This window comes from Malurus melanocephalus, unplaced genomic scaffold (genome assembly GCF_030028575.1).
Source record: "Malurus melanocephalus ecotype Western Australia unplaced genomic scaffold, MMel_1.1 scaffold_94, whole genome shotgun sequence".
NCBI classification, from domain to species: domain Eukaryota; kingdom Metazoa; phylum Chordata; class Aves; order Passeriformes; family Maluridae; genus Malurus; species Malurus melanocephalus.
The window spans coordinates 654,142-667,025 of NW_026623326.1; the positions used below are offsets into that span (position 1 = coordinate 654,142).

Consider the following 12,884-nt stretch of genomic DNA (forward strand, 5'->3'; position numbering starts at 1 on the left):
TCTGTGAAGTCTATGAATATGAATATGACAAGAATCGGGTCTGAAAGTTAGGCAGTTGCAGATTTTGTAGGAGTAAGGCACTCAAGTTTAATTGTAACTAGTCACGGAAAGATGCTAATGTGAATAAAGTTCTCTTGCCATCTCAAGATCAAGACAAACACTTTTTTGGAGTGTTACAAGCCTCAGTAGAAGGGCAACTGGCTRAAGCACAGTAGCCTTTGTTCCAGAGGAGATGAGGAGAAAAGGTATGATCTCATCTTAAGCCCTTGGTGGAGATGAAATTTTGCCATTGGCTTCATTGTACCAGAACTCCCCATCTGTGGCCTGACGTAAAGCTTGTGTGAGAGTCCAGTTGATTTCCACAGGCTTTGTAGCACGTGTGTAACTCTACAGACACCAGTATTGTCTGCCACACATTGTTGTAAGGCAGCATTAATAAATATGTTTGATGTTTTTTTTCTTCCCCTCTTTAGATTACAGACTTGGAAGCAAAGCCAGAAAATGGTTTGGCAGCTGTTAGGTAGGAATGGCTCTTTGTTTTCTTCTTCCTTTTTTTTTTTTTTTTTTTTTTTTTTTTTTTTTTGAGGATTTGGCGGTGGTTGGGTGAGGGAAAGTGCTTTTGTCTAATGCATCTGTATGTAACAGCCCAGATGTTCTTGGGTTGGAATCGAGTCCACATTTCTCATGCAAGACTCATGTGTCAGCTGTGGAGGCTTGACAGAGTGTCACCTCCCACACATGYTGTGCAGAGCTGAGAACTACTGCTGCTCACTGCCTAGGATAGTCTGGGCTGAGATGGCAACATAAAAGAGCTCCTTCCTTGGAAAAGTGGCAAATTCATCTCACTGATGAAAGAGAAGAAGCAATTTGGATAGGACTTGTTGCCATATCCTGTGCAAACTAGCCAACTGATAATGTTCTCACTTAAACTCATGCAGAAATGTGTACTTAATTGGATGCAGCAGCAATTTTACATCCTCATAAACAATTCAGCTGGGCACTGGGCTTTGCTTAGTCCACTCTTCCTAATGTGAACTACTCCATGTAGTGCATAAACACTTGTGTGCTGGTTTGTGCTGATTGCTGAGATGCAGAAGAAAACAAATTTGAAAAAAGAAAAAAAAATCCAGCTGGACTTTCTGGAGGATTTTGGGCAATTTGAATTAAAAAAAAAAATAAAAATTAAAAACCCACCACAAAAGGAAAACCAAAAACAACCAAACAAAACAAACCTTAAAACAATGCCCAACCCCTTTTTCTGAAAGCCTGTGTAGAAGAGTAGTGTCTTTTCATAGCCTTCTGCTTTTAAAGGTTTCTCCTGAATAAACACTACCTTGGAGACTTGATTAATACCTTCAGCCAGACTTAGTTTATATTTTCTTATGAAGATTTTTGACAAAACCCCCAGACTTTCTTGTAAAGAAGTTTCACTAGGAAGAAACTATTTTTTCATTAAAATTTGCTTTTGTTAAGCACTTAACTAACTTTAGAGATTTCACCCCCATTTTAAGAACTGAAAACCAAAATATTTTAAAACATAGATCACATGAAAAGCATTTGGTTTTGCTATAAATTTTTGAGTTGTGAAAGCAAAACCGACTTGTATATAAAAAAGCCCCATATGCACTGGGTTTAAAAAAAAAAGCCACAACCAAACAGAACATTCCCATGTAGATTTCAGTGTAGATAAATATATCTGATTTTGTTAGAAAACTCTTTCCYACTGGTACAAAGTCATTGCCAGCATGGTGCACCTGCTCATCAGGATACACAACTTCTGAGCTTCCTGTGGTGGGCTGAGGCTCTGTCCTCTCAAACAGACACAAAATAATCACAAAACATAAAATAATCACCACAGAGTTACAGAATGGTCTGGGTTAGAAAGGACCTTAAAGATAATCTCATTCGAACACCCTGCCATGGACAGGGACACCTCCCACAAGACCAGGGTGCTCAAAGCCCCATCCAAGCTGGCCTTGAGCATTTCCAGGGATGAGGCATCTACAGCCTTGTTGGACAACCTGTTCCAGTGTCTCACCAYCCTCATAATTAAGGGATTCTTCCTAAAATCTGATATCACCCTCTTTCAGTTTAAAGCTATTCACCCTTGTCCTAAAACTCCATACCCTTTTAAAAGGTTCCTCTCCAGTGCTCTTGTAGGACCTCTTCAGGATTGTYTGGAGGCTCTAGACCACAAAAACTGAGGGCCACTTTTCACAGKAAAGAGTAAGAAGGTAAAATTACACAGGGAGGCTAATCTTGTATTGAAATACTGTGGAATGAATCAGGCAAATATTTGGGTRACTTGCAGGAGAGACTGTCATGACCCTATGGAATTACCGAAGGCTTTGGGAGAGCGAGCAAACTTCTAAAATGTCTGCTATTATGCATCTCCTGCTCTGTCCGACAGATCAATGAAATATGGTTTCTTTACAGGTTCATTAACGGTTTGAGCCAAGATGTCAACCTTACTATTGACAGCAAAAGGTTCATTGCTGTTCAGAAAAACTACAGTGCTTCTGAGTACTCGCTGCTGGAGAGGGACATGTAAGTCTCCCTTCCTGAGCTGAAGGTCCTTGCTGAGGCATTTCTTTGGACACAAAAAGGCTTTTCTCAGCCTAATAGCAAAACCTTCATTGCTGTTGTCTTGGCATGCAATTGTGAGGGCAGATGTTTGTAAAATGCAGAATTATCAGTTCAGTGCAGAGCAGGTGCTCTGGGCCACTGGTGTGTGTGGAGAAGTTTTTATTCACATTATGTGGGGGCCTGGAGGGAAGASACTGTCCATTCCTGTGCATCTGTCAGTGGAGTAAGGTGGGACAAGGTAAAGTCTCCTCTCTGCCATTTGTGCCTGGTTAATTTTGTTATTCTCTCAGCCTGAGCTCCTGGTGTTAGGGTGCTCTCAGGGAAAGGCCAATGCATATTCCATGCTACAAAGTGTGTGGGCTGGTWACATCAAGTAGCATTACATGGCTTTGCAGGCTGGGTTTGTCAGACAGACTCCATATGGCCTTGGTTTGGCAGCATTGGAGTTGGCTGTTGTGGGGTATTTCTAGCATTTCCAATGTTTCCAAACAAGCTTCATGGCTTTTCTCTGCGTCAGCTCCATCCAAAATATTTATTGCAGCAATTTAGTAGGATAAGCAGCCATTGTGGCAATGATGCTGAGCCTCTGTGCCATCTCACACATCCAAAATCACAAGAACAAACATGAGGGCTAATTTGCTCTATTGAAAGGAAACAAAGTGACTTCTGGGTGCCACTCCTCTCTGATTTCGTGTTGACTGCTCATCTGTCCYACAGTTCGTGAAGAAATTGAGCAAAATTTGTGAGGAAAATAAACTTGAGGGGGAAAAAGATAAAAATAAATTCACACTAAGAAGAAGCAGCAGCCATTTAAAAATATTTACAGTGACATGAGTCATTAGGTAAATTCCAGTTAGTGTCTAAGTGCTTTTGGAAGGATAAGATGGCAAGAACTCCCGTGATTGTGTGGTATAAATGCTACTGCATCTTTACATCTTGCATCTTTACTGCTCCATTTCAGGGGCATGTTTGATAACTCTGCTCTGTTTTGTTTGTTTATGGAACTAACTGGGAAATACTGTCCTTCATCCTTTTATCTAGATATAATGATGGAAAATGCATAACAGAAACAGGAGAGTTCCCCCTGGAGCTGGGGCTGCTTGACTTTGGCGCATCATACACTGTTGTGATAACTAATGTAAGTGTTCCTGTGATGGTAATGTGCTCCTGTTCTACTCTCTGGCAGTGCTTTTGTTCTTTTGGGGTGGCTCCCACTTGCTTTGTCCACTCTGTGATCCCTGGACAATAGCCATCTGAAGGCAGTTCATTATGAAAGGGATGGTTAAAAGGTTTGGTACCTACCTAAGCAAGGTGGGTATGTATTTGTTCCRCCTTACAGTGTGATCATGTCAGATTGCATGGGTTAAAAAGAAGTAAAATCTTTTCCTTGGTAGAAATCCTCCAYAGAAAATCTTGTGCTCTGTGATTTGTGCTGGTCTCATGCCATCCTTGAGCAGTTAACATTGACCCAGAGCACTGCAAAGAGTTTTTACCATCTGCCAAGACCTGATTCTGCTTGTGGTCTTTAAAATACTGTACCTGGTGGTGCCTCATACTCAAAACCTGCAGAAATAGTCTGCTCTATCCTCACATTTAGCTTACTGAATTAAAGTCTGGTCTTCCAAGATTTGTAGATTATGCACAGAGGGAAGAGGGACAAAGTCTTGAGGGAGGAGGTTGGTGAGGTTGTACATCTGTTTCCTCCTCTGACTGTCCTGCTTATTTGGAGCCTGGTGTAAAGTCAAGGCATGGTTTTCTGAACAGCCAAGCCCTGATGGGCTCTGAGAGGGTGGATTCCTTTCCCTGCCTGCCAGCCTCTCAGGCACACTGCTTCAACCTGGGTCCAGCTGGCTGGAGCCATGGTGATGAACGTGATCAGCTTAGTTCTCATTTTAACCTTTCCACCACAAAGGCACACGGACAAACCAGGTCTGACAGGACACATTGCTGAGCTGCCCTCTGAGACTTGGACTACTGTGTTGTGATGAGCAGAACAAAGTGTTGTCAGCTACTCCCTGGCAGCAGCATCTCCCTGCTGGGCAATTAATGGGAGCTGTTCATGTCTGCAGAGTCCAAATACGTAGGGGGAAATATATAGCTGTGAAGCACCTGGCCTTTTTTTTTTTTTTTTTTTTTTTTTAATTCCAGTAGCTGGAGTGGGATGTACAGCCCTGGAGGGAACAAGCAGATGCTGCCATCTGTGAGCGCAGAGATTTATGTACATAAAACACACACACTTGAAGTGATGTTGGCCAGACCCTTCTTCCGTGGCTGCAAGCCTCTTTCAGCCAGATGAGAAACTAGGTAGAGAAGTTACATGAAAAATATKACACTAAGAAAATTGACCCAGAGCCTCTGGTAACACAGGAGTCAGGGCCAGCTGAGGTAGATGGGTCCCACATCACTGTGGCCAAGGATTCCAGTTTGTGGTCCCATCTGCAAAAGTCCCTGCTATRGCTCTGGCTGGTCAGGGTGGCTCTGTGCCTCAGCCCTTTTTAACCCTGTGCTAGTACTTCAATATTTTGACCCTCTGTTTTTCCATCTCTCTCTCTGTGTGGTTTCTGCCTTCTGTAGAGAGTTAGCTTGCTTGAGGCCAAGATCACTTTTAATTATTGCAGTGATTTGTACTGAGCCCTGCTCCTCTGCCAGGAGTGCCATATAGAAGAACCAAGAATACAATATATTAGCCTGCTAATATAGCTGAACTGTGGAACTTAAATCATGGGGATGCTGCCTTCTACCCAGCCTTCCTCAGTGTGCACTTACAGCGTGGTGCTTGTGACATTTCTTTATGGGCTAAAGAGCAATGCACAGTTCTCCTCTCACCCCTTTTAGCCTGCTAAAATGCAGTCTCTTGATTTGCCTCCCTGGCAATGATTGGTGATTAAGAACATCTCGTAAACATCCCTTGTATTTTCCCAAGCACTCTCCTTAAACACAGGGCTTTCTGCCTGAAGTAATTTCAATCTACTGTTTTCTTGGCTTCTAGTCAAATCTCTCTGAGCCTCTGTGCATCRCAGGCAGTATTAAATACACCTGGGAAAACAAACAAAAATAATTAGGAATACAGCTAACTTAACTATCTGAATGTATCTGTTATGGAGCAGTCTTTGCTACTCCTGGCATTCCTGAGCTGAATTTTTTTGGGTGTGACTGATATTGTGCTGATAAAATGGGAGCAGTGACCACAGGGATGCAATGAGCACTTACTCTCTCATCCTTTCCTTACATTGGGGACAGCAGCTCTGCACAGGAAGCTCATAGGCTTTTCCCAGCCTCACCACAGAAGGCACCTTGTTGGTTTGCAATAATTCAGGGAATTTTTATGGTACATGAATGAGCTTGAATGCTTTGATCCTGCTCTCTCTGCCCTCTGCAGCAGGAGTCACCCCATTCCCAGCAAGCTTGGAAATGGCAAGGTTGAGAGCCATAGTTTGTTTCAAAGGCAGAGCTTTTTTCCCACCTTTGCTTAAAACTTTATTTTGGTAAATTTGCTGTTGTTGTCAAGGCTGAGAAAGATCTGATCTTTCAGCAACTAATCAGTGTGTCTTTATTTTCCTGCTAGATTTCTGAAGGTGCTGTTGAGATGTGGAAGTCAGAAGACATCAAAGCCAACAACGTCCATATGGCCTGGCAGCTACCACAATATTTATTAATATCTGCTGGGGAGGTGATGTTCTCCATCACGGGTCTGGCCTTCTCCTATTCCCAGGTACTCCACTTAAAGATAAGGGCCCTACAATTAGACTTCAGGATTTATTCCTGCATCTTTCATTGACTTGTCATTCATCCTTTGACACGACACTAACAATGTTATCTGTCCTTCAGTTGAAAGTGGGATTATAACACAGCTTGCTGGGTGCCCTTAAGCTGAATTAATTCATATTCTGAAGATAACCTGATTTCAGTGATACTTGRAAAACTCCTTTTCTGGTAAATCTGGGAACACAGAACAGAACTGGTTTTTTAATGTGAAAGCTCTGAATTCTGTAATAGCGGGGTTTTCTCCTAGTGAAATATGGTGTGTTATCTATTTTTCAGTGATATAAAGGCAAAGGTATCTCAAGGGTTACAGGGTGGCATGAGGGCTTGGCACCTGCTTTAAATGGAGAGATTGAAGGGTCTGAGTATGCAAGGTTGTAACAAGGGACCAAAGGGTAATGAGCGTGCAAAGGATGATTTGATGGTTGTTTGGGGAGGTTTATTAGAAGAGAAGGCTGAGACATTACATGGTCAAACAGCTGYTGAAGCTATTCAAATTTATCCTTGGAGTAAAGTGCAGATGTTTATTTATGAGGATGATTAATATAGTGGGATGATCTGTAATGGGATGTGAAAAATTTGTCCTCAGCAGGAAATCTAACATTAAGATTCAGTCTCTTTTGCAAAGGTGTACAGCCACACGGCACCAGACTCCAAGCTGCAGGGCTTGTGTGGCTCCTCGGATGTCCTGATCGTACCATTGCAGATGATGCAGGTTGGGGATGGCCAGGATTCAGCTCTGCAGCAACAGCATCTCCTGCTTCTTCATGTGTCCTCCTGTCCATGTTTTGAAAGCTCCTTTTATGCATCTGTTGAGATTAACCACACATTAACCACTCCACASAGGGGAAATTCTGCCTCCTAGGCTGARCCCAGTGACACCCACGCTGGGCAGRACACCAGAGGGTGAAGCAGGGCTGAAGGGCACAGCACAATTGCCACTGATCAGGCCCTTCTCCTTTTTTCAGTCTCCAGCCAGCATGAAGTCGGTGCTGCAGGCAGGCTGGCTGCTGACGGTGGCTGTGGGGAATACCTTTGTGCTCATTGTTGCCGAGGCTGCACCAATGGCACAGGTATGGTTTGGCTCTTAGAACAGAGGTAATGCTTTACAACAGGCTTCTGGTGCTTCTGATGTCCATGTCCTGAGTGTCCTGCACCTGAGTGACAGCTGCCACTCTGAGCTGTCCCCAGCCCCTGCTCTGCCGGGCCCCCAGGCTGCTCCCCAGGGGAACAATGGCCCTCCCTGACCCTCCCAGTGACAGGAAATAACTGACCTGCACTGGATAACGCTGCTGGAGCTCAGCTCTGGGCAAGCTGGCTGTGTTTGGACCTGGAGCCTGAGCACAGTGGCAGCCACATGTTGAGTTGCTCACCAGAAACAAGACAAGTGGGCACTCAGCTTCCTCAAGAGTCTCGCTTGGGAACGCTGCCAGGCCAGCTGCCTGTGACACCCCTGAGATGTCAGCTTATAGGGGGAGAAGTAGTTTAATTCAGTCTATAAAGCTTCTGGGATGATGCCATGAAAATGTGAACTGGGGCTTATTTCTGGCCGGCATGAAACTGCCTCTCCTAAAAGAATCTTGTATGCAAAAAKCCCAGGCAGATATGTTCCAGTCAGGACAGATTTGTAAGAAAAGATTTAATGAAATCAACTTAATCTAACTGTTTTGTTTCAAGATGTGTCACATATTCATAATTACATTATGTGTGCAAGCATTTAACAGAAAGCAAGATGAGAAAGTTTCTCTCTTGTGAGCCATTTTGGAAACTAAAAAGTAATTTTCAYCCAGCTCTTTTAAAAGCACTTTAAAGTGCAGAGATATCCTCTGGACTGAGAGTCTGGGGTCTCCTGACCTGCTGTTCTTTTTTCTTTCCTAGTGGGCTGAATTTGTCTTGTTCACTGTTCTCCTCTTTGCTGTGTGCATTATTTTCTCCATCATGGGATATTTCTATGTCAGTGTGGATCCAGAGGACCTAGAAGAAAAGGAAGAGAAGAGAGAGACCTCAAGCAGAGGAAACATGATTGGTCTTGTTACTCAGAAAACAAAGCTCTAACACATGATGGGTTGGGATTTTTTTTTAACTTGGTTATGAGAGGGTGAAAGAAGGGTGGGGGCAATGTTATTTTATTTTAGAACATTGCAGTCTTTATTACTCAAAATGTAGCTACCTTATAAATGGGACCAAATAGCCCTCTATAAAAACAATGGGGGTCCTGAAATCAGAGCAAAACTCCCTGGGAAAGCTCCTCGGGTATTAAAAGCCCTTATTAGTAATTACAGTGTAATTTAAAACCTGCCCATCTTTTTAAGCATGGAATGCTTTCCTATGATTTTGCCTTAAACATATATTTAGGTCAGCAGGGAAGAAAGGTGGAAGGAATGCCATATGACACAAAAATCTGGAGATGTTAGGAGAGAAGAAAGAAGAAAAACTAGTATAGGAATTAGGGAAGAAYAGATGTTACTGACAGAGGAATTTTTAATGCTATCAAGGACTGTAAGGGTTACACACAGTCCCAAAGGATTTTGTCATGTAACTCTCCTTATGAGTATTTCATCCCATTATTGCATGTTGTGAATGTTTCTGATTTATGATTTTCACCTTCAGGCTCAGAAGTAATAACAGGGAATTRAATTCTGCAGGCTAAAATATTCCCAAAACACTATTGACGAAGACAGGCATGCTACCACCTCTCCAATATCCATTTTTTTTYCCTAGAACTTTTTAGCTACTGATGRTGTTCTTTGATTAGACGTGATTAGAGAATTGGTTTATGCTTTCTTATTTCAGAATTCCAGACAGTTATTTGCCATCTTCCTATACATTAAGCCTTTATTGGACATTTCCTTTTACAGCACCTGTCACTGCAAGTTAGGATATGGCTGATTTCTTATCTCATGCCTCAGTTATTCCCCACTGGGAGACAAGTTGCAGTAGTTTCTATAAAATTCCAGGCATCCTGCAGTGAGTTATTTACAAGGATGCACTTTATCATTTTTTCAGTCTAYGAGAGACCATAGCATATGAGATTTTTCTTTTTCCTCCTTGTTTTTCTGTCTCTGCCAAGTTTTGGATATAGCAATTTTATTGGAATTGTGATATGATTGTCTGATTTTCCTCAATTGCGTGAAGCTGTGATTTCATGTTCTGCATAGGAGTAATTCAACCAGTGCTGATCTAGTAAAACTYCTGAGAGAATCCCTGCCTTCCTCTGTCACTTCAAGGCCACAGTTGTAACAGGTATGGCCTAATTTAAAACAAGGTTGTCAATAGGATCTTTARGTTCACAGAGAATAGATTTTAAATTTTGCTTTACTCTTCCATCTCGGCATTGATCATAGGTGGTTGCTGATACTTGGATTCAGGAGATCACAAAATACATGTTTAATTTAATTGCTGTTCAGGACAGTGTTAGGAAATAAGCTTAGTTTGACACCTCTGCTCCTTTGATGTGCTACCAGTGCATGTATCTTCTTGAGTAAGACTAAGAAAACACAGCTTTCTGGTTTCTAACTCACAGCCAAAGTTTGCTCCCTCTGCTTCCTGTCCCAAATGGTTATGGACTTCTACCACTAGTTCTGCATAAACTCCTGCCTGCTGTGAAGCAGCATCTGGGGTTGTGCCAGAGGGAGACAATGGTTTCATCAGATAAATCACAACAGGCTGCAGATGTGCATGCAGGAACACTTGGGGTGTTCAGTCCATGCAGAGACATTTGTTAAGCTGTGGTGGCTGGATCCGGGCAGCTGAACCCTGCCACTCCATGGGGAATGAAGGGCATTGAAAGCCACCGATTAGGTCATCCAACCTGCTTCTGAGAAGCCAAGTGAGGATTATTCCTCTCTGTTCTTTCTAGTGTTGTTCTCCTGCTGTGATTCTTTGTGTGGGTTCTTTCTCCTCCAAGCATTGTTCTTTTCYTAATCCCATTTTATGACACACTGTGAATCCGCTCAGAGGCTGCTGAATCATTCTGCTGTGATGCTGTTTGACCAGCTTCCAACTTGAAGCACTAACAGAAAGCATTTCTTCCTCCACCCACTGCAAACAAAACAAAAATCCCCAAACTGAAGGAATGGCCAGGCTCCAGTAACACTGAACAAACACAATTTAGAATTATTGGAGCATTTAATTTTTTATAAGCCTTGAATTTGGAAGTATGTTGGAGTTCAAGGGCGTATGTGGTATTGATAACTATTGTAGCACTTTTCTTCGGAAGCACTTGGTAAGCAGTTCAAAGTTGCACAAGGTAACCAGATCTCTGACTACATATGCTTAAGAACCTCTTGATTTTTTTTTTTGTTTTGTTTTATTTCCTTATTGGCAACACTACCAGAAGCTGTCACACACTCTGAGCTTAATTTAAAGGAATCGTTCCAAACTCATAAAAGATACATTTAGGATGTCATCTGTATCTGCTTTTTAGACTCCTGATGCCAAATTGCCCCTTTCCAAACATCTCCATGTTCCACACTGTCACCATAATGCCGGGGAAGGAAAAATTGCGATTCACAGTTGGGAAGGTTATGAATGGGAAGGCAATGCTATAAATAAAGTGCTAACATGAGGCTGGGGTCTGCTCCTGCAGCCCCTCCTGGGAATTGCTCAGGGGACTGTAAGGCTCTGTTCACATTTCTCTTACAGATGAACCTGTTACTTCTTCCCATCTGCTCATCATCACCTGTTGGAAGCTTTTTCCTCCTCTGATCTGCCTGCTTGGTTGCTGGTATGATCCTTTCCCATTGTTTCAGCTGCATTTGTGGCTTTGCTAAATTGGACCCATTTATTTAGAATGCACCAGCAGTTTGGAGGGATTTCCACTCATGTGGCATGCTCACAACCAGCAAGGAACGGGCTGGGGGCTGTAACAATGAGCTGCCCCTGCTCTAGATGGAGAAGGTGGAAAAATAGCACATTCAGCATAGCACTTCTCTGCTTTCAGAGCCAGAACTCCATCCTTGGGGGCCTTGCATCACTTTCAAATGGACTCAGGATTGGATCAAAAGTTTAGGACCTGATTCCATGAAGTAGTGAGGTCTCTGGTTTTTTCTACAATATGGTCAGCTCAGAGATGGGGCCATGCTCAGCTCTTACTACCCAATTTTAGAAAAATATTCTTTATTCCTCACAATTCTTTGCTTTAGGATCCAGAGGAGGATCCAGAATAATGATAGTATATGTAAGGCTGTGTGAACCTCTAYAGAAAAATAGCAGCCTCCTGCCTGTCCAGCTTTACCTGTCACTGAATACTCCCAATAGCTGTTGGTGAAGCTTTCCCTAGCATAGATTAGGGAAAGCTCACACCAACTGACCTACAGAAGATGACCCAGCTAAGGCACAGGGACGAGATGGTGGGTATGTGTTGCTGCACAAACCTTCACGGAGATTGCAGGGGTTTGGCTTTGCTCTGCAAGTATGTCTGTTTATGTTTTTCTGACAKATGCTTTCTGAGAAAGATTTTTTTTTGTGCAGAAGATTTCCCTTTATTTGCACTGGTATTTGCCATTTTYCCCCTTAGCAGGTTGTAAGCGTGACCAGTGTTATTTCCAATTTTGCAYGAGATAAGCATAAAAATGAGATTTCAAACTCAGCAAAACAGTGTCTTGGCTGCAGGTTCCTTAAATTTGTTTTTCTGAGGCAGTAAAATGCCTGTAGGTAGTGAGTTCTCTGTGCAGCGAGGGGGCTTGCAACTCTCTTTTTTTCCCATCTTCCTTTCACCACAATCCCAGAAAAAGATGAGGCCTGGGAGGGCTGCATGGGACTGGCTTGGAGGCAGCTGGTGTGTGCTGTCAGCACTGACTGGGAAGCAGGAGCCTGACCAGGCAGGAGCTGTTTCTCTCTGGATACCCAGTGGGGCCTCGCAAAGTACCCTGAGACAGGGCTGGCCCTGGTGGAAATTGTGGTTTCCTGAGGAGTGACCTGGATGTGGTTTTTACTGTGAAAGTGAAATTTGAGTGCRTGGAAGGAAAAGTCTTCACTGTACTTGGCTTGGGGCTGAGGCAAGGAGGCTGCAGACTGCAGGGAGGGTGGGGAGGAAAGAAAGGGCTGTTAAGTCAAGGTCTTCCCAATTCCTCGATGAACAGCTGAAATTACTCACATTGAATTAATTGCTGAGAGAATGAGATAAGAGGAGAGCTCAGATGATTAAACAGTGGATGACTTCTGTTCTTTCAGAAGAGTACTCTCCTAGCGGGTGGTCAAGGGCCATCAGGGGTGAGGGTCACCCATAGTTTGAAAATGGGTTTGGCATTCCAGGATACTGCACAAACCAGCACAAAAAMCAGCATTGGTGGGTCTGCAGTGACCAGAGGAGGAGGTGGCTGTAGCTCTGGGACTGTCCCCACTTTCCACAGCAGCCACTACCTTGGGTTCCCCCTGGGACAGAACAGCTGAATGGGTATTACAGATGTGATCAGCACTGGAAGGAGAGCCACAATTAGGGGGGATGAAAATGTTTTAGCCAGAGTCACACACAAAAGGATGATCTCTTTTTTTTTTTTTTTTTTTTTTTTTTTTTTTTTTTTTTTTTTTTTTTT

The 12,884-nt window shown here is 43.1% G+C and overlaps 1 protein-coding gene across 4 annotated transcripts in view; it reads left to right on the plus strand.

Moving 5' to 3' along the window:
* SLC15A2 (solute carrier family 15 member 2) overlaps positions 1-12,073 on the plus strand; it is a 66,312-nt gene extending 54,239 nt beyond the window's left edge. For all 4 annotated transcript variants that reach the window (XM_057368560.1, XM_057368559.1, XM_057368561.1 and 1 more), the window contains 6 exons: positions 474-520; positions 2,437-2,547; positions 3,628-3,724; positions 6,152-6,298; positions 7,317-7,421; positions 8,227-12,073. In XM_057368560.1, coding sequence (XP_057224543.1) covers positions 474-520; positions 2,437-2,547; positions 3,628-3,724; positions 6,152-6,298; positions 7,317-7,421; positions 8,227-8,403 — 684 coding nt within the window. In that variant the 3' untranslated portion in view covers positions 8,404-12,073. The remainder of the gene's footprint in view (positions 1-473; positions 521-2,436; positions 2,548-3,627; positions 3,725-6,151; positions 6,299-7,316; positions 7,422-8,226) is intronic.
* Positions 12,074-12,884: the final 811 nt, after the last annotated feature.